Source organism: Mastigoproctus giganteus, chromosome 8, assembly GCF_048544385.1.
Source record: "Mastigoproctus giganteus isolate SK-2022 chromosome 8, ASM4854438v1, whole genome shotgun sequence".
Classification (NCBI taxonomy): Eukaryota; Metazoa; Arthropoda; class Arachnida; order Uropygi; family Thelyphonidae; genus Mastigoproctus; species Mastigoproctus giganteus.
This window is the reverse complement of record NC_143582.1, coordinates 82,529,705-82,555,601: the sequence shown is the minus strand read 5'-3', so window position 1 is coordinate 82,555,601 and position 25,897 is coordinate 82,529,705. Positions and strand designations below refer to the sequence as shown.

The 25,897-nt window shown below is 38.0% G+C and overlaps 1 protein-coding gene across 1 annotated transcript in view; it reads right to left on the bottom strand.

The window, feature by feature from the left end:
- Positions 1-25,897, bottom strand: part of LOC150081680 (uncharacterized) — an 833,960-nt gene that overhangs the window by 96,804 nt on the left and 711,259 nt on the right. Inside the window, exon 24 of the mRNA XM_090380284.1 lies at positions 16,345-16,371. Coding sequence (XP_090236410.1) covers positions 16,345-16,371 — 27 coding nt within the window. The remainder of the gene's footprint in view (positions 1-16,344; positions 16,372-25,897) is intronic.

The following is a 25,897-nucleotide window of genomic DNA, read 5'->3' as shown; positions in this document are numbered from 1 at the left end:
TTCAAACCATTCAAGACTTTATACACCTCAACCAGATCACCTCACAGGTGCCTAGTCTCCAGACACTGTAATTTGCAAAACTTAAGCCTTTCTTCATAAGAGCAACCCTTTGTTCCATTCACTAATCTTGTTTCCCTTCTCTGTACTCATTCCTGCAGCTCTACATCCTTCTTAAAATGAGGCTTCCAGACCTGTACATAATACTCAAGGTGTGGCTTGACCATTGCCTTATACAAGGGGATAATCACCTCCTTATCCCTGCTAGAAAAATTCCTGTATATCATTGACAAGGTACAGTACTCAAGTATACAGTATTCAAGGTGTGGCCTGATCCTTATTCCCGGGATAAGGAAGTGATTATTCCCTTATACAAGGGGATAATCACCTCCTTATCCCGGCTAGAAACATTCCTGTATATCATTGACAAGACACCATGAGCTTCTCTTGCAGACTGTCTGCACTGCTCAGAAAACTTCATATCTGCTTTCTTCATATCTTCATATTTCCTTTTCATTCTCTACCACTGTCAGTGTAATACTACACAGTTGATACATTACTCTGGGGTTACTGCTTCTCATATGCAGTACTTTACATTTGTCAATGTTAAACTTCAGTTGCCACCTCTCAGCGCATCTGCTCAACTTCTCTAAAATCCTGTTGCAGCAGCGTACCGTCATTAGCATTAGCAAAGGCACATGATGACTTTGCTAATGTTTGACTCTGTCCTCATCGATCATCTGCTATTCAAGCTTTCATCTTATGGTCTACGATTCCCTTTACTGGATTTGCTTGATTCACTGCTTAGAAATCGTAAACTATCCGTAATAATTGATGGTACCTCATCAATTCCGTTTACTGTTTCGCAAGGTGTTCTCAAGGCTCACCCTTGGGTCCGTTCTTCTTTATTGTTTATAGTAATGACCTGTCAACCTTATTTCAGTCCGTTAATGTTGAGTGGTAACTCTATGCAGACGATATTAAACTTTACAAAGTTTTGTTCTTCAACTAACAGCAATGAACTCCAGTTCTGCCTTGATTCCCTCTCACTCTGGCTCAATAAAAATAATTTGTTTCTAAACCCATTAAAATGTAAATTATGTTGCTTTCACTCAAATCACACAGTTAGACTCTCCGTCTTTACTGATTATTATATTGGAAACTTTCTTATTGCAAGTACTAATACGTTCGAGGACTGGGGTGTCCAATTTCAATCTGACCTTCATCCCACTTTCCATGTTGATTACGTAATATCTCAGACTTTCAAACTTCTTGGATTAATCAAAGTGTTCTTCCTCTATTTTCAAAAGCGACAAAATTGAGAAGTATAAACTGCTTCTACAAGCAGCTTATACTTCTCATTTTTGATTATTGTGATATTATTTGGGCCTCACAACAGGAAGATCTTTCTCACAGATTTGAGAGAATTCAAATTATATTCATTAAATTCTTATGCTATCGAAATCCCAGGGGCTCACATCTGGTGAGTATGGACTTGGCACACCCAGGGTCCTGAGCTGGATTCTCTCTCTCTCTCTCTCTCTCTCTCTCTCTCTCTCTCAGGGTAACTTGGGAATATTTTTTTTTCGCTGGTGCAGCATAAGCCTAAGGCTTCCTTGCACCATACAGCTAATAATAATAAAAAATCAGAGAATAGGAGAGTACTTGGACACATTGAAGCAGAACCTCCTTGCACTCAGCAAGAGACTATGAGAGCTCCCAGAGGAAAATAAACAACCGAATCTTCGATGAGGACCAAAGAGGCTTCTACAGGAATCTTGCAGAAGACGGGAAAAAAAAAGGAACAGACCACCTGAGAAGAAGACGATTGAGGAGTTCTGAGGGAAACATATGGAGCAGGGAGGTAAGACATAACAGCCGAGCCACCTGGATAGAATTAGAACGCAAGAAAACCAAGGACGTACAGGAAATGAGAGGGTAGGAGATTCAGGAAGAAGTAAAATAGACGATCAAGAATTCTCACAAATGACAAACTCCAGGAATAGATAATGTCCACGACTATGGGTACAAGAAGCTCACTTGCACACACAAGCACCTAGCTGAGCAGTTCACCCGAATGATAAGGCACCCAGAGACAATCCTGAAGTTTCTCCAATTACTCAAAACACTCAAGGAATTACCTATCTGAAGCCTAAAGACAAAGATACAAGAAACCCGGTGAAATATAGGCCAATCACCTGCCTCCCAACAATGTACAAGATCCTGACCAGCTGCATAATCAGGAAGATATCAGACCACTTGGAGAGCCAGAACATAATGGCCGAACAGCAGAAAGGATGCAAAAAGCAATTAACCATAGATGCCGTGGTTATGGAGCAAGACTACAAGAAGTGCCGCAGCATTAGCATTAGTAGAGGCATATGATGCAAGAAAGCAAGCTTATGTAGCATCAGCCAGATGTAGGATAGATATGCGGAAATTTGCCTTTAGCTGCTGGCTCACGAGTGGGACACTCTTACCTGAGACTGAAGGATTCATGCTCGCCATCCAAGACCAGGTAACCAACACCAGGAATTATAGAAAATACATCGCCAAGGAGCCCGGAGTGTTTCATGACACATGTAGACAATGCCACCTGGCCTCAGAAACGATCCAACACATCACCGAGGAATGCAAGGTGATCACTCAGACTGAGTACACTCATAGACACGACCAGGTAGCCAGGATAATACATCAGAAGCTAGCAAGGAAATACTAGTTGGTCGAAGAAAGTGTACCGTACTACAAGTACGAACCCCAGGCAGTACTAGAGACCCCAACCCACAAGCTGTACTGGGACCTTACTGTATAAAGATGTTGCTGTATAATAATGGATAGGACAATCCCACAGACTGGACATAACCCTTGTGGACAACAAGGAAAAGGCTACCTATCTGATTGACATAGCGGTACCCAACATTGGCAACCTGCAGAAAACCCATGGGGAAAAAAATCAGGAAGTACACGAACCTAAGACAGGAGATCAAAGAGATGTGGCACATGCAACAAGTAACGACCATCCCGATCATCGTGTCAACCCCTGGTATGGTGCCAAAGACCCTACATAACAACCTAGCAGCAATAGGTCTCCCAGCAAACACCTACAAGGAACTCCAGAAAGTCGCAATCCTAAACACCTGTAGGATAGTCATAGAGTTCCTCGACCAACAGTAACACCAGACATAAGAACAACCACCCTGTGTACTTGGTAGCAATACCCATCACGAGATGGAATCCTCAATCAGGGAGAAATAATATGGGCAATAATAATAATAATAAAATTGCCTTGCCTTTCACTGTTGAAATTATGGAGCTCTTTGTGGTCACTTCAGAATCTTTCCTCTTCTCCAGACGACAACTCTGTGGGTCTCTTTTTGTCTACAGTATCATGAACTCTGTTATCAATTCGCGATCTCTTCTTGAACAAATACCTTTCACTGTACCCAGCTTGAATTCTCGTTAAAAAAACTAATTTCTCACTGCCTGCTCCTCATACGCAACACTTATTTGCTAGTCTCCTGTTTTGTTTCCTTCAGGTATTGAATAATTACAACATTGATTTTACACTTAATCCATCTATGTATAAGAAATTGCTCCTCACTCTGTTTTCTTACTGTACATTTCGTATGTATTTTAATTCTCGTTTTGTATTGATTCTGTAACCCTCAGCGTTCTCACCATTATTTTGGGTCTGTGTGCCCTGTGGGTGAGAAGTCTGTATATAAATAAATAAACATACTTTGAAAAATTTATAAACGATTGAATAAAAACCAAAATAACCTTACAAAAGCTTTAAATGTCATGAAGTGCATGCTTTGAAGTCAAAATTTTTTTTAGGTCTCAAACAAGCATTCAATAGCACAGAATCTAAAACAAGGGATTTCCTAACAAAATTTACCAATAATTTTTTTTTCCATAGTGACTAGTGAGTCAACAGCAGGGATTTACAAAGAAGAATGGAAGTTGAAAAATGACATCCAACATAATAGCAGGGTTCCCCCTGTGCAAAAATACCACGTTATGTGAGGTTTGCCGCAATTCTCTAACTGCGTTAGAGTGGGATGGCTTGACGAAGACAAAGTTTTATTATTAAAGATCTAAATATAAAATTGTATGAAGATCCGTTCACTAGGAGTTGGTTTGTTACATGCAGATAGACAGACGTGGTGAAGATGTAGGCACTTTATGTATATATGCTAACATGGCTAGAAAATAGCGGTTGCACAAACCAACAATTTGAACAGAAGCTGCAAATAAGATTTTGAAACTGTAGTCATTTCATTTCTTTTCTACTTTTCAAAATAACACCATTAACTTCCTTACCCTTTCAGTCATGCCCCTTGAATGTTAGGCACAGTGTCATTTATCTCCTGCTTATACAAGGAAATAGAGTGGGCCAGTAAATCAGAGAGTTTTATAATGGGGGATTTTAATTTCCTGAATATTGACCGGAATTTGTGGGTTGGTCACACACACACTAGCAAGGCTTTTGTGGATTTATTGGATGATTGTTTTCTACATCAGCATGTTCGGGAGGCAATTAGAGGGAGTAATACTCTTGATCTGATTATCAGTAGTGATTCTTCATGCATTAAGAATCTGCAGATAAAGGAACCACTAGGTGGCAGTGATCACAGTGTGCTGAAGTGGGATTTACTCAAAGAGGTAACTACCATCAGGGGTAAAGGGAAGGGTTTTTGCTTTCGTAAAGGCGACTGCGCAGGTCTGAGACAGTATTTAAATTCTATACAGTGGGACCAACTGATGATGTTACCAACAGAAAAATCAAAATGGGAAGCATTCAAAGAATTTATCTTGGAAACTACTAGGCTTTACATACCAACTAAATTAGGCCTAAATGGATGTCAGATGAACTAATGAGACATGTGGCAGAGAAGAAAAATGCATGAGATACATATAAATTAATGGGTGACATGGAAGCCTATGATAGATATAAGCTGGTCTGTAACCAAGTCACAAAGGGGATTAGGCAGTCAAAGGCAGATTATAAGAAATCTTTGGCAAAGGATGCAAAAAAAAAAAAAAAAACAGCAAAGAGTTCGTTACCTATGTAAACTCTAGAAGGAAGGGGATGAATCAGTTTGGTCCACTGGATATTGATGGTTCAACTGTTGATGATCCTGCTCAGGTGGCTAACAAACTAAACTAGTATTTTGCATCTACAAAGGGTACTAGGAAAGTTTTGCAATATGACGCAACAATGAATCACAGGAAGCTGCTTGTTGCTGCATGTTGAGACATGTTCATACGTGCATAGTAGCCGCCGCGCCAAGTCGATGGGCTCAGTTATTCATTAGTAGTGAGAGTGTAAAGTGCTTGCGATGGCATCGTGGTCACGAAATGAGATAAGGACAGTTTTGCGGTATAATTTCGTGCGTGGTTTAACCATAGACCAGTGCTTAGAAGAAATGATTCTTGCACTAGATGATGACTGTCCACATCGTACAACGATATTCAGGTGGTATAGAGAATTCCAAAGGGGAAATTTCACTCTGGAGGATTCTGAGAGGCCGGGAAGGCCACGAATGTCAGTTACGGAGGAAAACGTTACTGCTGTGAGGAAAATGCTTGACGAAAACAGGTGAGTGACCTACCAACAGATAGAGGATACTTTGGGCCTAAATGCACCAGCAATTCGTTCGATTCTGCAAGATCATTTGCACGTGAAGAAACTTTGTTCTCTCTGGGTGCCGCATCAACTGACTGAAGAGCAGATGACACGACGTGTGACTTGGTGCTGGGAGATGTTAAAAAAGTTTGATAAGGGACAATCTCGGTATGTGAACAACATCGTGACAGGTGACGAGACTTGGCTGTACTATTACGATCTGCCGACCAAGGCTCAAAACAAAGTTTGGGTCTTTGATGATGACGATACACCCGTAATTGTCAGAAAATCCCGATCTGTAAAGAAGAAAATGATAGCTGTATTTTTCAAATCGAGTGGAATTGTGGAACGTGTCGTTTTGGACACGCAGAAGACAGTCACTGCTAAGTGGTATACTGAACAATGCCTGCCTAAAGTCATTGGATCTATGAAGAACCTGCGGCCAAAGTCAAGAATGGACACCTGGTACCTCCATCACGAAAATGCTCCAGCTCACCGCGCCAAAGCCTGCACCGAATATTTGACCACGACAGGACTGAAACTTCTCGAGCATCCTCCCTACAGTCCAGACCTTGCTCCCTGCGACTTTGCACTGTTCCCGCATGTGAAAATGAAGCTAAAAGGGAGGCGATTTTCCAGTGATGAGGACCTTCTACAGGCTTGGGACAACGAGTGTGCTTTACTCCCTAGTGAAACTTCGCAGAACTGGTTTAAAGATTGGTTTCGGAGGATGGAGAGGTGTATTGAATGTAGAGGAAATTACTTTGAAAAAATTAAATAAACAAAGCTGTATTGCAAAACTTTCCTAGTACCCTTTGTACATTCACACATGAGGAGTTACTCAGAGAGAGGAATGCCACAGGTAAATCAAACTCTGGCAGTGAGCTAGATGATTTTGTAATATCTGAGACGAAAGTGTAGGAGAAATTGTTGAAGATAAACATAAAATAGGCACCCGGGGTGGATGGGATCTATCCAGTTATATTAAAAGAGGCAGCAAAGGAAGTAAGCAAACCCCTAGCCATAATCACAACTTCCTTGGACTCAGGGGAGGTACCCATGGACTGGAGATGTGTAAATGTGACCACAATTCACAAAGGAGGATCAAAGGCTGACACAAGTAATTATAGACCTGTGAGTTTAACTTCTGTTCCCGGAAAATTAATGGAGGCACTGGTTAAAGAAGCACTGCAGGATCATCTAGACAAGACTTCAGTTATAGCTAGGACACAGCATGGTTTTGTTAAGGGGAAGTCTTGCCTGACCAATTTGATTGGATACTATGATGCAGTCACAAAAGAACTGGATGCAGGGAATAACTTTGATATTATATACTTGGATCTTAGAAAGGCTTTTGATACTGTTGCACATGGAAGACTGCTGCACAAATTGGAGCAGTGTGGCATTGAAGGCAAATTGCTGCTATGAAAAAAGGAATGGTTGAGTGGGAGAAGACAGAGTTGTAATCAATGGACACTGCTCTTCGTGGAGTGATGTTATTACTGGAGTCACTCAGGGTTCAGTGCTGGGTCCATTGTTGTTTTCTGTATTTATAAATGATATTGATGATGGTATATCAAGCTTAATGTCCAAGTTTTCAGACGATACGAAGGTTGGCAGGGTTGTTAAGGACACTAATGACAGTACGCTGCTGCAACAGGATCTAGAAAAGCTGAGCAGATGGGCTGAGAGGTGGCAAATGAAGTTTAACATTGACAAATGTAAAGTACTACATATGGGAAGCAGTAACCCCAGAGTAATGTATCAACTCTGTGGTACTACACTGACAGTGGTAGAGAATGAAAAGGACATGGGTGTAATTGTGCAGGCAGATATGAAGTTTTCTGAGCAGTGGCAGGGTCTGCAAGAGCAGCTCATGGTGTCTTGTCAATGATATACAGGAATTTTTGTAGCAGGGAAAAGGAGGTGATTATCCCCTTGTATAAGGCAATGGTCAGGCCACACCTTGAGTACTGTATACAGGTCTGGAGGCCTCATTTTGAGAAGGATGTACAGCTGTTGGAATGAGTACAGAGAAGGGCAACAAGATTAGTGAATGGAATGAAGGGTTGCTCTTACGAAGAAAGGCTTAAGTTTTGCAGATTACAGTGTCTGGAGACTAGGCACTTGTGAGGTGATCTGATTGAGGTGTATAAAGCCTTGAATGGTTTGAGCATGCTCAATGCTGATGGCATTCTTCCTCTTGCTCAGAATGATTACCTGAGAGGGCATAAATTCAAATTGAGGAAAGACAGATGTGTGGAAGTTTCCCTTTAGCCAGTGGGTAGTTGATTGGTGGAACAGACTTCCATCTTTCGTTGTGAAGTTGATAGCCTAAATAAATTTAAGGCTGAGCTGGGCAGTTATTTGGACTGAATGGAGGGGTGAAATGGAAGCAGTTTTTTTTTTTGGCTGATGCTGCATAAGCTTGCTTTCTTGCATCATATGCCTCTACTAATGCTAATGTTATTTTGGAAGTGAAGTTTGCCAACTTCTAGGTGGATTTTGCACATTCCATATTTTGGTAACATCTACTTATTGTAAGATTTTGCAACGAATCAATCATTTTCTTTTATTTACAGCGTACAGAGACACTGGAAGTGAAATTTTGATACTGTTGCACATGGAAGACTGCTGCACAAATTGGAGCAGTGTGGCATTGAAGGCAAATTGCTGCTATGAAAAAAGGAATGGTTGAGTGGGAGAAGACAGAGTTGTAATCAATGGACACTGCTCTTCGTGGAGTGATGTTATTACTGGAGTCACTCAGGGTTCAGTGCTGGGTCCATTGTTGTTTTCTGTATTTATAAATGATATTGATGATGGTATATCAAGCTTAATGTCCAAGTTTTCAGACGATACGAAGGTTGGCAGGGTTGTTAAGGACACTAATGACAGTACGCTGCTGCAACAGGATCTAGAAAAGCTGAGCAGATGGGCTGAGAGGTGGCAAATGAAGTTTAACATTGACAAATGTAAAGTACTACATATGGGAAGCAGTAACCCCAGAGTAATGTATCAACTCTGTGGTACTACACTGACAGTGGTAGAGAATGAAAAGGACATGGGTGTAATTGTGCAGGCAGATATGAAGTTTTCTGAGCAGTGGCAGGGTCTGCAAGAGCAGCTCATGGTGTCTTGTCAATGATATACAGGAATTTTTGTAGCAGGGAAAAGGAGGTGATTATCCCCTTGTATAAGGCAATGGTCAGGCCACACCTTGAGTACTGTATACAGGTCTGGAGGCCTCATTTTGAGAAGGATGTACAGCTGTTGGAATGAGTACAGAGAAGGGCAACAAGATTAGTGAATGGAATGAAGGGTTGCTCTTACGAAGAAAGGCTTAAGTTTTGCAGATTACAGTGTCTGGAGACTAGGCACTTGTGAGGTGATCTGATTGAGGTGTATAAAGCCTTGAATGGTTTGAGCATGCTCAATGCTGATGGCATTCTTCCTCTTGCTCAGAATGATTACCTGAGAGGGCATAAATTCAAATTGAGGAAAGACAGATGTGTGGAAGTTTCCCTTTAGCCAGTGGGTAGTTGATTGGTGGAACAGACTTCCATCTTTCGTTGTGAAGTTGATAGCCTAAATAAATTTAAGGCTGAGCTGGGCAGTTATTTGGACTGAATGGAGGGGTGAAATGGAAGCAGTTTTTTTTTTTGGCTGATGCTGCATAAGCTTGCTTTCTTGCATCATATGCCTCTACTAATGCTAATGTTATTTTGGAAGTGAAGTTTGCCAACTTCTAGGTGGATTTTGCACATTCCATATTTTGGTAACATCTACTTATTGTAAGATTTTGCAACGAATCAATCATTTTCTTTTATTTACAGCGTACAGAGACACTGGAAGTGAAATTAAACACAGTATATTAGGTTTCTTATAATGGAGTAAGATGAAACATATAATGGAATGTGATATATTGGTTTTTTTCAAAAGTGCTAACTGAATACGTGCTCAAACTGGTTAAGGGCAAGGTGGCTGGTCAGTAAGCTTAACACTTTGCTATTTACTTGTTAGGCACATGATTATCCACAAACCTTTCTCCAGTTGTTGCAAACTGAAGGATTACTGATCTCAAGACCACTGCTCTATACCTGTGACCCATTCCTGATAATGCAGATCCTCATTGGCCCTAATGTCTATTCTCCAGACCATCAGCTGGCCTCCCCCATCCGAGTAGTATTGTTACTGAAAAAGGGAAAGGTGCTGCAAGGTTGAATGAGAGGAAGACTCTGAGAATCTTGTTTCAAACTGAAGTTGTTGACCATGATAAGTTTGCTCTATTAGTGGGCCAAAGACAATATTCTTCAGCCAGATTTTAATTGTCCTAAGATGACATGGGGTCAATGGACTGCAAATAAATGATCAGCAGAGCATAGTGATAAAGATTATGTTATTGTTTGGTTTTTAGGAGCATTTGCAACTAAGGCCATATTTCTCCGGGGATATGCAGTGGTCATTCCCTGACCTTTCTGCATCCTCTGTATTTGGTGGTCACGGGCTTGAACCCCGGTCAAATCAAGAAGCGTGTGCTACACGCTGCTGCTCCTGCCCACGTGGCACCTCTTTGATAAAGATAGTTTCATATAGTCTGAAATAATGTTTCCAAGAACCATAGAAAATTCACATTGCAGTTGTGTAGCAATTGGTCATTAGTTCCACTTGAGCAGTAAAGCCAGAGTGGCCATCATTATTTGGCAAAATCGATGTGGGATGGATTCAAATTTTATTACCTACGTGTAGTTTCAGTCTTGGAATTAATTCCAGTCTAATGATAATACTTCATGGTGCCTGTACTGTATTCTGTTATGTCACAGCCTCCAATCTACAAGCCATTCAGCTAAATAACATTGAGGAGGCAGTATTCAGCAAAAAACTTTCCAGATACATCATTTCCAATCAATTCAGAAAAAAGAGAACGTGACAAAGGCACCATGCTTTATACCCAACACATGCTCAAACTGGGCGACTGCAGAACTAATGTGAATGTTGTTATGTAGATAGATTTTTTTTTTTGGATACTTTTCAGTTTTTGCTGTGCACATTTACATAAATATATACGTATTCTGTATGTGTATATTTATGTAAAAGTCTAATTGTCAGATTTGAGTTGGGTTGTAGACAAATGCCCCATTTTTCCATAACAAATGTTTTTTTTTTTACATAAAACAAAACAAGTAGCACTGCAGAGACAATTGTTTATTACCTCTCAGATACGCCAAGCTGTGCTTGCTACCTGGATGTCTAAAACACTGATAGAACTGATATTTGGGTGACATTCAAGTTAAGTGTACCTAATTTTGGCAAAGTGCACTTGGTCTATGACAGCCAAATCCTCTGCTTGCACCTTCAAAATAGTGGGACTGTTAGTAACCCTGGGTATAACCCCTATGTGCAAGTCTTGAAATATGGTACCTAGCACACTGTAGGTGGCCACACAGGTGTGAACTAATGTAAGCAAGGGGTCGAGGTGTACACGGAGGAATGCAGCCTCTGTGTTACCAAGCAACACTAGGTGGTAGATGCCTCTCATCAACTGGTGCAATACCACCACTTTGCTTACTGGAGGCTTGAAAGGATGAAACCTATGTTTAGTCTCTAGGGCAAAGCTCCAGCAAACCTTCTCCCATCTCTTCCACCATGCACTATGATTGATGTCTTTTGAGGTTATGATGGACATTATGGAAAGATCAAATCTTCCTTACATTTCAAGGGTACAGCTCTAAAATGGTGTTCGAAGGCTCACCACTAGATAGTCCATCAGACTGAACCTATTGGTAACTCTCTAGGAGGCTTCCAGATCAGCTACTGTATAATCTCAGGGGCACACATCTGGTGAGTATGGGCTTGGCACACCCAGGGTCCTGAGCTGGATATCATCATTCTTCTCTTTCTTGGTGATTTCCTTCTACTTATGTCTCTCTCTCTCTCTCTCTCTCTCTCTCGTAGGGTAACTCGGGAATTTTTTTTTGGCTGGTGCAGCATAAGCCACAGGCTTCCTTGCACCATATAGCTAATAATAATAATAATAATAATCTTGCTGCCTCTACTCTGCAAGATAGTGACTGGAGGGAGTCTGAGTAGTGTGTACGTGGGGGAATTGTTGAGGCAACGTTATGTCAAGGAGCTGGGTACATTCTTACAATGTTAGTAAAATAATAAAAGGAGTTTACCTTGATATAGTACGTAGAACACTTCCGTATGATACCCTCCAGAAATTAAAACGGAAAAAACGAAAAAATCGACAACTTACTGATACATTAGAGTAAAATATAAATAATTAAATAATCAATTTAACACAATTCAAATCAATTTAAAACAATTAAAAATCAAATTAATGCAATTAAAAGAATCTAACGAAAATATTCAAAACTATTTTCCTTCCTGAAGCTGACAACACTTTACGACCGTATGTCGTGATCACAGGAATGAAAATTCATTGAATGAATTTTCATTCCTGTGACAATGAAAGCGTTGTCAGCTTCAGGAAGGAAAATCGTTTTGAATATTTTCGTTAGATTCTTTTAATTGCGTTAATTTGATTTTTAATTGTTTTAAATTGATTATTTAATTATTTATATTTTACTCTAATGTACCGGTAAGTTGTCGTTTTTTCCGTTTTAATTTCTGGAGGGTATCACACGGAAGTGTTCTACGTACTATATTGAGGTAAACTCCTCTTATTATTTTACTAATATTATTATCAACATAGAACATATTGAGTAGTATAGCTCTGATTCATACTATCTAATTCTTACAATGTGTACACCATATCCAAATTATATGTATATGCATCATATCCAAAAATTTCAATACTTCATACAGCATATTCCCCCTCCCCCCCCTCACCTTTACTGACTACACCATGAATTGTCTAACTAATAGAACAAACTTATCTGAGAAAAGAAATAAACCTCTCAAACACTTCCTTGTTCATTTCACAAATATACATGGTCTGAATTATTCGCTATATGATTCCTTTCGCTTCAAAGCTGGTACTTGTACATATGTCCGTTCTCATATTCCCTATCAGAGACTTAGTAATTTGAAATCTTCTCTTTTCGATCTTCTGTGGCTTAAAATCTCTCTACCACAGTCTATCTAATTTATCTGTTGCCTCTATCATTCTCCCAACTCCACTAATCACTTGGAACTCTTTGTTTCCTCGCTTTCAAACTCGCCTTTCTCCAATCTAACTTTCAGGTGCCTCCGTAGCCAGGTGGGAAGGAGCAGCAGTGCGTAGCACATGCTTCTTGATTAGACTGGGGTTTGAGCCCGTCACCACTAAATACGGAGGATGCGGAAAAGGTCAAGGGAATGACCACCGCTTCCCAGAGAAATATGGCCTTAGTTGCTAATGCTCCTAAAAACCAAACAACAACAACATCCAATCTAACTTTCCTAACAGTGAGGTAATTTTCCTTGGTTATTTTAATGTTCACAACTCCAGCTGTCTTTTGTTTTCTAGTTACATGGACCCAGCTGGTCAAAATGCTGAGGCTTTTGCAATTACCTCGCCCAGATTGTTCATTTACCTATCAGAATATAGAAAATCCTACCCACAGAGCCAAAACACTTGATCTTTTTCTCACAAACAGCCATTCTAAGACAAGGTTGAGGTGAGTGGTCCTCTAGGCACTTCAGATAACAACTTGGTGATGGTGTCTTCTCCTATGGAGCCTTTCTCTCATGGCCATTCTGAACTGTGTTGTTTGGTATTACAAGAATGCAAAATGGGATGATCTGCGAGATTTCTTTTCCTTGGTCAGATTAATGTTTCAGATCTTCTGATGTCAAAGTTTGCTCAGATCATGTCACTGAAATTATTGTTGTATAGATGGACTCCTTTATTCCACACTGTGCCTTAAAATATCATCCTTTATCTAAACCTTGGTTTTTCACTAAATGTGCTAAGGCTGTTCAAGAGAAGAATGTTGCATATCGTAATTGGCTTGTTTCCAAGTCTCCAGGTTCGTTTTCTGCATACACCAAAGCTCACAACAATTGAAAAGCAGTTATTAATCAGTACAAACTAGATTTCGAACAGGCTAAGAGTATAAAACTTGCTTCTTGTCCAAATTGTAGCTGAGTATTCTGGTCACCTGCCAAAGCTATTGGCCACAACTTTTGACAGAGGTAGAAACTCTCTGTTTCTACCTCTGTCAAAATTGTATTGCCACTTCAGCCAAAGATAAAGCTGACGTGCTAATTTCCTATTTTTCTTCCAACTTGTGTATTAATGATCTTGGAAACCACCTCCCACCATTCCCAGTATACTCCATTCAATGCTTCCTGTGGTCTTCAGTGAAAAGGAAGTTGTTGTTGTTTGGTTTTTAGGAGCATTAGCAACTAAGGCCATATTGCTCCGGGGATATGCAGTGGTCATTCCCTGACCTTTCCGCATCCTCCGTATTTAGTGGTCACGGGCTCGAACCCTGGTCTAATCAAGAGGCGTGTGCTACGCACTGCTGCTCATTCCCACCTGGCTATGGAGGCTCCACAAAAGGAAGTAAGAAGTATTTTAATAAATCTTTATGCTAAGGAAGCTCCAGGTCCTGATGGCATTTCTCCACTTGTTCTCCAAACCTGTGCTCCTGAACTTATCCTGTTGTGTGAGTGGTCTTTGGAATAAGAAAGTGGAAACTTTCTTATTCCAAAGGTGTTTTTCCTTCTGCTTGGAAATTTGCTCATATCCAGCCAGTTCCTAAAAAGGGTGACAAATTCCTCCCATCCAATTATTGACCCATTGCACTTACTTCTACTGTTTCAGAAATCAATTAACCAACAACTCTTAAACTATCTAGAAAATTTCCATCTGATCAATGATCGGCAGTATGAATTATGTCAGTGTCGATCCACTGGTGACATTCTGGCTTATGTTACCCATAAATGGACAAATTCAATAGAAAAGTTTGGTGAAACTCAAGCAGTTGCTCTTGGCATTTCAAAGGTTTCAAAACATTATTACCAAATTCAGGAGTGTTCCTAGGTTATGTGGTGCCTGGGTGCCAATTGTAATTTGGGACCCCCCTTTAAAAATTTCTTTATATGTGATGTAAGTTTCAGGTTTTCAGGAGCCCCCTTGAACATTGCCACCCAGGTGCAGTGCACTGCTTGCACCCTTGGGACGACTGCCCCTGACCAAATGATAAGTAGATTAAAATAATTTTTTCTTCCATTGGTGCTTCAAAGAAAGAATGGTAAAAGCAAAACTAAAATGTATCAGTTTGTTCCTAAAAAGAAACAAACTGATATTTCTAAAAATAAAAACAATAGATCCTAGTCTGAATTTTTAATGAATTCAAATTTCTCACAGATTTTCTGCAGTGAATCCATGCATGTCAATTTTTCACAGTTCATATATTTGTAATTTATTTTCTCCTGTTTTTTATAGTAGAAAGATGATGGTAGTCATAATACTTTTGATATAGTCTTTAATTCTTCTTACATATTGTTTGATTACCAACAGCCTTTTCAAGTGTGGCATTATAAGTTCGAGTACTAAAGTTTTTGAATTGAAATTGTGGCAGCATTTAATTTCTTCAAGAGCATTGTACAAAATGACTCTTTACAGTAGCTATATTGACCATCTCATAAAAATATGAACAGTGGCTACAATTTACATCTTTTATTTGAAAATAACTCCTACACTTAATCTCAGTCTCAGAAACTTAGTTTCTGAAGACTGAGATTAATTATGCAATAAAAAGTATGGGTCTGAGAGACATATAGTCAAAACAGTTTTTTGTAATTTTTTTTGTAATTAGAAGTGTAAGTTTCACAAAACTTAGCAACTTTACAAAATTGATTTGTTGTACAACCTTCTTCAATAAGATACTGAGCCAGTTGGGGTGATCAGCTAAGCAGTGTTGCTAATACTGCAAAATAAAAAAAAAACTAGGTTTCTCAGATTTATATTTTGGGTTAGAGGTTAATAAAGCATTTATTTTTTCCGACTTTGATGCCTAGTCTTGCCAACTACTTAATATCTTATTATTTAAGCTGCATAAAAATTAAACAAAGTATTTGTAAATGCTTGTGATTCACAAACTCAATAGGATGATAATTATCTCATGTGGTAGTTATTTCTTCAACTGAGTTATTGTAAATTAAAGAAAATTTTTTTAAAAAAACTACATAAATTAATCATGTTGCAAACTTTGATAGTGCAACCTTCTTTCTGCAACTCCCTGGGTGTAAAAAGATAAAGCTCTCTTTAAAAGGAAAAAGGTATTGTTCAACCCCACAATAGACACCATGATGAGGAATCATAAATCATGATAGTGACTTAGTTGTATTCAAAATCTTTTCATGATTTCGGTAGACATCATGATCTTGTGAATTTTGGGGTGATTTTGGCAAACAGGAGAACAGTACATGGCATCTTCAAAGGTTAGTCAGTCAGCAATCTTCCTGCATTAACAAGATTTCCATGTGTTCCTTAAAATAACCAGATTTGTTATTTAAATTAAATTTTTGTTTTTGATTCAGTCTGCTGCTTCCCACTCCCTCTATTTGTATTATCAGTTAAATCCTTCTTTGATTTTTGCACAGTAAACATGGATGTTAAAATAATCATGATGGCTAGCATAACATCCTACACAAAATAAAATATAAAAGTAAAGTAAAAAAGGTAAAAAAAAAAAAGAAATGTAAAAAAAAAAAAAAAAAAAAAATGAAAAAAAGGAAATAAAAGTTTAAAAAATAGTTACCGGTAAGCCTGGAATGCCATCAGTTCCCTGTTCATTAAACAGAATAAATTATTAAGATTAAAAATAAATTAAGAAAATGAAACAAAGAATTTGTAAATATAAAAACAGAATGAAATATGTAGGTATATACTGGGAGGTTATAAAATAAGTTTCCCTTTTCAGGAGACCTGAGTGTAAAAACGGTTAGAGATAGTGCTGTGAAAATTGGTGGGTATGTCATTTACATAGGGTGCAGGGAAGAAATTCGTAGTATAAAAAAAAATTAGTTCAAATTTCTGCAACCAGGGGAGAAATCGTATTAGATTTTAGGATTAGATTTCAATATCAGAACTTAGAAATCTACAGATATTGTTCTATATGCTTTCTTCATTTGAGATGACATTCTGAAAACGGAGGACTGAATGTGACACATTTTCGCACAGCATCTCATTGGGGATGTTGGCTACATGCTGTTTAATGCTTGCTTTCAAATCGACAAGTGTCTATGCCACCACGGTAAACTCTGTCTTTCAGGTATCCCCATTGCCAGAAATCACAGGGATTGTAATCTGATGATCAGGCTGGCTAGAACTGTGGAAAGGCTCTAGAAATGATGCGATCATTTCCGAATGTTGAACGGAGACGTTCCATTCGACTTGTCGACCAATGTGGGGAGGGGCACCATCTTGCATGAACATTACAGTCTCCAAGCATTGCCTTTCTTGTGATCTCTTAGAAGAGAGCAGTACTATGCACTAGTTATCGTACACCTTACGGGGCCATGAGGTGTAGACTCTTCAAAGAAAAATGGTCTAATTATAAACTTTGTTGTGAATCCACACCAAACTGTAACGTATGGACTTTGTTGTGAATCCACACCAAACTGTAACGTATGGACTTTGTAGTGGTCTTTCATGCACAGCAGATGAGCAAGTAGTTCCCCATATTTGGCAGTTTTTTGCATTTACAGCCCCATGAAGAGTGAAATGTACCTCATCAAAGCACAAGATCATTCAAACCCGTGTATCATCAAGTTTCATATGAGCCAGAAATTGTAGAGCAAAGTCTATTTGTTGTTGCTGATCACAAGACTTCTTGCACTATGTGAATCTTGTACAGGAACCAGTGTAAAATTATTCAAAGCACTTTACATACAGTAGACCAAGGAATGTTCAAGTCTCTTGATACACATCTGGCATTACTGACTGGTAGTAGTGTTTTGCATTCTGACCTGGAGACCATTGCAACCACCACTTCATCCACTACCTCTGTTCCGAAACATGGTTATCCCCTGCCTGGAATTACACTTAACTCACCAGTCAATTCAAATTTCTTTATTAGTTTTCGCACTGATGTCAAAGGTCCTTTACGTAAACCTTTCAGTTTCCAATATTCATGTAGTGCTGCATTAGCATTACTATTATTCTGGTAGAACAGTTTTACTAAAAGAGCACATTCCTTTTTTGTAAGAGCCATAATGGTTATTGCCAGTGACGTTGGCCTTTCTGCTTTTATCTAACAGGATATCATTTGCGTAAGCAGCATGTATATGTGTGCAGCGCCGTTTTTCACCTGGTGGCAGAAAATTGAACTAACTACAAATCGCTTCCCCACACCCTAAATGACATACCAACCGATTTTCACAGTGCTAACCCTAACCATTTTGACATTAGGATCTCCTGAATAGGGAAACTTATTTTATAACCACCCGGTATTTATTTATTTTAAACTACCTATTCTGAGAGGTAAATGATTCCAGCTGCAATAGCATTTATTATTTTTAATTGATATTACAGTTCACCCATTCATAACTTAACCATCATGCACAACCAAACATTCATATAAAAATAAATAAATAAATAAATAAATATATATATATATATATATATATATATATATATATATATTTTTTTTTTTTTTTTTTTCTGTTGAAGTGATGACAATGCAGATTTTAGTATTCTTCCTTATAGTTTTGTCTTTCAGTTCTGCATCTTGTTAATTATGTTAAATGCCTGGAAGTATGGCTGGCATATCTTATTTTGGCATGATGAACTTTATTAAAAATTTTTTATTATCATATTAAAATAGTGCAGAACAAGCAAGGGCATATTTTTTTTCAAATAACATTATTCTTTTTTTTTTAATTAAAAAAAAATTCTATAACTTTTTTAAAAATTATATATTGTTTGTACAATGTGCATTATGTGCTCACTTGAGTAACAACATTTTTTGAGCCAACAAAGATTGCTGTCATTGTTGGCCCTCTTTTTAATTGTTTCATTTAAAAATAGATTTGTTTCATAACTGTATCTCTTATATTGTTAAAAAATAAGTGTGCAAAGTGTGATTGATTTTAAGTTGTTTCTTGTCTTTTTTTCCAAAAAAAGTTGAATAGTGAACTTTATAAATTAAGATAGTGGCCTACTGGTTAAAAAGTTAAGAAGAGAAATAAGGAAACGGAATTTACTTTAAATAGAATGGCAGTGGTGTAAACGAAATCATGAGGACTGTTTCAGAATAAATACAGTAAATACTTGGTTATCTGGAACTGGTGAATAGTGTCTTCCAGCTGTTTGACATTTGTATAATACCGTACAGTATTAAGACTTAAATTATTTTAGTAGCTAAAGCATGAATTACTTTATGTATACAACTATATTAAGGTAATTCCACATATAACTTTAACATGTAAATTACTGATCTTTGGCTCATCATCTAGACTGACTTAGCTTGGTGATCTCTAATTTTTATGTTAAAATTAACACAACCTTTTTTATTTTCTCTCCACTATGTAATGCATTAGCATTAAGAAATATTTTCAAGGGATGTTGAAAATATTTTGCAATAATAAACACAAAGCAACAAGCCAGTAAACTTTCATGGTATCTACAGTGGCAACTATTTATCAGCACTCGCTTTGCTACCAACAGCGGGCTATAAGTAAATAAGAAATTCTGTGAAATAACAAGGAAATTGTTTCTAACTGGATAGTTCTGAATTTTTTCCTGAAAATAATGATATAATGAAAAGAGGTGGTTGCCAGATCAATGTACTTGTACTATAATTCTCTTTCTTACATGTGAAACATTCAATTAGAAACTATACTGGACCAGTTGATAATAATCTTCAGAAGACATTGTTTGTTTGTTTGTTATTTGGTTTTTTTAGGAGCATTAGCAACTAAGGCCATATTGCTCCGGGGATATGCGGTGGTCATTCCCTGACCTTTCCACATCCTCCGTATTTGGTGGTCACGGGCTCGAACCCTGGTCTAATCAAGAAGCGTGTGCTACGTGCTGCTGCTCCGCTCACCTGGCTACGGAGGCACCAACTTCAGAAGACAAAAATACATAATCTTTTTCCATGTCCACATTTGCCTCAGTAGAGAAGAATTTGTGCAGAATTTAAAACTATGATTCCTGTAACTGAATAGTTCTCAAAGTGGATTGTAAATTCTCCCTCAGGGAAGGGAGAATTTAAAATACTTGTCAGAATATAAAATTATGCTACAATACAAATAATTTTTTTAAAAATTTTCATACGAGTGGTAAGAGACGGCATAAGTAGAAGATGCATAAATGAGGGTGGAGTGATCCATAAGTGAAACTATAGATCTGGTATGCAAGAATCAAAAATTTTGTGGCTATTATTTATTTATTTTAAACACATTGACAGAATAAATGAATGATAAAACAGTAATAAAAATAATCACAGGAATCAATGCACATTAAAAAAAAGAATCACAAATAATTATAATAAATTAAAAAATATAAGAAATGTATAGGAAGTTTTTGTCCACTTTCAGTTTCAGTACTGACAAGTCTTTTCAGTGCTCCACAAGTCATTTGTACCCTAATAAAATAAAATGTATAGCACACACAAAGAGGACAAATAATTTTATTTATTTAAATAATTTGTTTTCATGTCAAATGTAAAGTACTACATATGGGAAACAGCAACCCCAGAGCAACGTATCAACTCTGTGGTACTACACTGACAGTGGTAGAGAATGAAAAGGACCTGGGGGTAATTGTGCAGGCAGATATGAAGTTCTCTGAGCAGTGCAGACGAGCTGCAAGAGTAGCTTATGGTGTCTTATCAATGATATACAGGAATTTTTCTAGAAGGGATAGGGAGGTGATTATTCCCTTGTATAAGCAATGATCAGGCCGCACCTTGAGTACTGTATACAGGTCTGGAGGCCTCATTTCAAGAAGGATGTAGAGCTGCTGGAACGAGTACAGAGAAGGGCAACAAGGTTAGTGAACGGAACGAAGGGTTGCTCTTACGAAGAAAGGCTTAAGTTTTGCAAATTACAGTGTCTGGAGACTAGGCACCGGCAAGGTGATCTGATAGAGGTATACAAAGCCTTGAATGGTTTAAGCATGCTCAATGCTGATGGGATACTGCCTCTTGTTCAGAATAATCACCTGAGAGGGCATAAATTCAAATTGAGGAGAGACAGATGTAGGATAGATGTGCGGAAATTTGCCTTTAGCCAGAGGGTAGTTGGTTGGTGGAACAGACTTTCATCCCTTGTTGTGGAAGTTGATAGCCTAAATAAATTTAAGGCTCAGCTGGACAGGTATTTCGAACAAATGGAGGGGTGAAGTGGAAGGGTTTTTTTTTGGCTGATGCTGCATAAGCTTGCTTTCTTGCATGATATGCCTCTACTAATGCTAATGTCTGATATATTAGGGTGTGTCTAGGCATACCTTAATATATTCAGGCATGATAATTTTCTCACAGTTTCACCTACTATGTGTTCGTGAGCTGAAAAACTGTGAGAAATACTGATGCCCAGTGGTCTTGCACTTTTTCAGAGGTGCTGTTTGTAAAAGTAATAATCATTTAAAAATTTACAGTCCTTGAATCCAAAACAATGCAAGAGAGTTCAAAATGGAAACAAGTCAAGATTTGCTGGAAAAGTTTTGTTAATTTTTTTATTTATTTTTCTATTTTTTGATGCAAAAGGAATTGTTTATGTGCATGTTTGTCTTGAAATAATATGATAAACCATCAATGCTTAGTACATTAAGTTCTGGTAAAGCTTCAAGAGCATGTAGGAAGATGTAACCTGTAGTTCAGAACATGTCGATTTTGCAATACATAATGCCAAAGTCTACCCTGCCTCTGCTACAAATATATTTTTATGACAACAAAGTATTTCTATTCCATCTATACAGTTCTATATAGTTGAGATCCAGCACCATGTGATATCATTTTTGGATATTTTTCTGGCCCAAAGAGCAGTTCTAGTACTGGAAATTTGAATCGCATATGCAGGCAATCAGAGCTTCAGAAGTGGGACTGAATGACATTGCAAGAACATGATCAATGAAATGGAATATTTATGCAATAGGTGTAGCAGGTGGAGGGAGTGCTTGGAAAAGAAACACCCATTAGAGTGAAAATGTTTCCTCAAAATAAATTTACTCTTAGTTGTTCTGGGTTAGTTATTCAAGGTTATTTTATATGTGAAGTAATTAGCTTACCTCATGAAGTTTGATGTTATTCATTATACAGTTTCCAAATTTCCTCTCATTCCTTAATTATTCAGAGATAATTTATGATTACAGTTTTCTGTTGTATTTTTGACAAGTGTATAATCAATTCTTAAAGGAAGATGTAATTTTTAAAAAATATATTTGTTAATTAAATTCTTGCAGATATCCAGTTGCAGCTCTATTTCTGAGGCAGGAAATTAGTCTAAATTATTATTATTAGCCATATGGTAAGGAAGCCTGAGGCTTATGCTGCACCAGCCAAAAAAAAAAAATTTCCTGAGTTACCCTGAGAGAGAGAGAGAGAGAGAGAGAGAGAGAGAGAGGAATCACCAAAAGAAAGAGAAGAATGATGATATCCAGCTCAGGACCCTGGGTTTCCAAGCCCATACTCACCAGATCTGAGCTTAACAATCACACACTAAACTAAGTTCTACAAGCATAATAATATTATGCTTGCTATTTTAAGTTACATTATGTACTGTGTGATATTACATTATAAAATCATGTTTGTATTGTTATAAATTTATAGTTTTATATACTTATATATCTTTCTTATATTGATATACTGATCAGTGACTGCACTTCTTTCCCATGTCAACTTTCATTTTTAAAGCCAAGTAAGTAAAATTTTGCCTACTTTATTAGATAAACACAAATAATAACTGCGCTACTAACTTGAAAAAAATAATAATAAAAAATAAACGCCAATAATTTTGCAGCTCTCAAAATAGAGATCCAGTCATTCTGTAATCTCGCTCCCCACTTTTCAAGTCAAAAGGAGTTAGACTTAGTTAGAATATAAGTGTAAAGGTAATTTCTTAGCATCAGTCTTTCACAAAATTGCTCACCACAGTATGTCACCAGGGCTCCTCATCTGGAACATTATTTTTTACTGTTGGCTTGTTCCTGTAAAATTTTGAAAATACTCACACAATAACATATGAAGATGACTATATTTTATTATGTACTAAAGCCTCTAACAGCTACAAATAGATCTGTTATAGTGCCACAGAAAAGTTTAGGCTGGCAAAGGCATATTATGAAAAATTGTTGGCAAACAGTGGCAATAAGGAATTCTTCACATATATAAATGCAAAGAAGAGAAGGACAAACCAGATCGGACCCTTGTGTAATGGATGTGGGATAGTATTAAATACCCCAGCTGAAGTTGCAGATGAACTCAACAGTTACTTTGCATCGATATTTACAGAAGAAAAACCCTTTGTGTCAATGAGAAATTATGTCAATTATGCCAATTAAAAATCTTTCACTCCTACAGGACAGTAAGGTTTCTGCGGTTGATGGCATGGCACCTCCGTAGTCAGGTGGGAAGGAGCAGCAGTGCGTAGCACACACTTCTTGATTAGACCGGGGTTCGAGCCCATCACCACCAAATATGGAGGATGCGGCAAGGTTAGGGAATGACCACCGCATATCCTGGAGCAATATGGCCTTAGTTGCTAATGCTCCTATAAACCAAAATAACAAAAATAAGTTGATAGCATGTAACCTATAATCTTAAGAGTGGTAGCAAGTGAGTGCATTGAGGCCAATTATGAGAGCATCACTGGACTCGGGGGGGGGGATTCCGTTGGATTGGAAAAGAGCCAATGTATCTCCAATACATAAGGATGGCTCTAAGAGTGAAGTGGGAAATTACTCGCTGGTCAGTCTAACTTCAGTAGATGGGAAAATCATGGAGACAATTATCAAGGGTGGAATTCAAGATGATTTACATAGAAACGGAATTCTGAAGGATACTCAGCACAGTTTTGTAAAGGGAAAATCATGTTTAACTAATCTGGTTAGCTTAGGATTTAAGGAATAATTTCGACATTGTTTATTTGGATTTCAGCAAAGCATTTGACTCAGTCCCACTTGAGTGTTTACTTTATAAGCTGGAACAGGGTGGAATCACAGAGAAAATCCTTAGATGGATAGCTGGATGACTTCAGGGCAGGAGGCAGAGGGTTGTGATAAATGGTTATTCCTCAGATTGAGTTGATGTAAGAAGTGGTGTTCCCCAAGGATCAGTATTAGGACCACTGTTGTTTTTGATTTTCATAAATTACATTGATGAAGGAATAGAGGGCATGTTATCTAAATTTGCAGATGATGTAAAGATTGGTGGAGTAGTTAATGATCACTGCCAAGCAGAGCTTCTGCAGAATGTCCCTGAAATCTATCTAGGTCACTCTGCAGAAGCTCTGCTTGGCAGTGATCATTAACTACTCTACCAATCTTTACATAGATTGGTAGAGTAGTTAAGCAGCTAGGCTTTAATCCAGCAAAGTGTAAGGTATTTTACACCTGGGGAACAGTAACTCCAAAATAACTTATACACTTGGTAGAGTTGAACTAAACCCAGTAGTGGAGGAAAGAGAGTTGGGTGTTACAATACGGTCAGACATGAAGTTCTCTTAGCATTGTAGACAGGTTGCAATTAAGGCCTATGGTGTCCTATCAATGATTTATCAAACAATTGCTAGTAGAGATAGGGGTATCATAATCCCATTATATAAGGCTATTGTTAGACCACACTTGGAATACTGTGTTCAGGTATGCAGACCGCACCTAACGAAAGTATGGATTTACTTGAAAGGGTCCAAAGATGGGTACCTCGCTGGTGAGATTGGCAAAAGGGCATTCATATGAGGAAAGACTTTGAATAAGTGGGTTTCAGAGCTTGGAAACTTGGCACCTTAGAAAAGACTTGATTGAGGTGTTTAAGACTCTGAGAGGTATAAGTAAAATGAATGAGGAAGAAATTTTCAAGGTTATAAATGATTCTAGAACTAGGGGACCATGATTTAAAGTTATGGGGGGAGGATGTTTAGACTGGATTGCAGGAAGTTTTATTTTAGCCAGCAAGTTATAAATTTACTGGAATAAGTCATCTATATGGGTGGTAGATGCTGACAGTTTGGGGAAATTCAAAAGTCAACTAGATAATTACCTGTGAGAGGAGGAACACACATAGGTTGTCTATTTCCTTTTCTCATGTTAATTATTATTATTTTTTAAAATTTTCTACTTCCTCTTATTATTATTTATTTTATTTTATTTTTTGGCTAGTGTGGCCATTGGCCATTGCTAATACTAATACTAGCCTTAGAAATACATCCTGATTTGATTGTATTCTATCTGAATTATTATGACTGGACAGTTATAAAGAAGTTGTGCATTTTTCCCTCCAAAAGCAAAATGATGGTTTTAATGGGTAAAATGGCTTTAGGTGGCCATTCAGCTACCTAAAGCCATATTACCCCTTTAGGTAGCCACTCCAAATGGTAGCCGAGCATTCTGCTCTGTTCCCAAAGCTATGGGTCACAATTTTTGCCCATCTCTGTACTCGCCTCTGTCAAAACTAGATGGTTCTATTGCCACTTCAGCCAAAGTTAGAGCTAACCGGCCAACATCCTATTTTTCTTCCAATTCATGTACTCGTGACTCATGTATCTTGGTAAACCACCTCCCACCATTCCCAGTTCAATCCGTTCAATGTCCTCCAGTGTTCTTCTGTCAAGAAAGGATGTCAGAAGGATTTTGAAGAATCTTAATACTAAGAAAGCTCCAAGTTCTGATGGTATTTCTCCTCTTGTTCTCAAAACCTGTGCTCCTGAATTTACTCTTTTTCTGGGTCACCATTTTTCACTTTCCTATTCCAGAGGTATTTTTTCTTCTTCTTGGAAATTTGCTCATATCCAGACAGTTCCTGAAAATGGTGACAAATCCCTCCCATCCAATTATCAACCAATTGCAATTACTACTACTCTTTCTAAAGTAATGGAGAAACCAATTAACAACTAACTCTTAAATTATGTAGGAACTTTCCATCTCATCAATGATCACCAGTATGGATTCCCTTAATGTCGATCTACTGGTGGTATTCTGGATTATGTTACCCATCTATGGACAAATTCAGTGGAAAGGTTTGGTGAAACTTAAGCAGTTGCTCTTGACATTTCAAAGGCTTTTGATTGTGCTTGGCATAAAGGTCTTCTAAATAAGCTTCCATCTTATGGTTTTCCAACTGTTTTTTGTAATTGGGTATCCAGTTTTCTCTC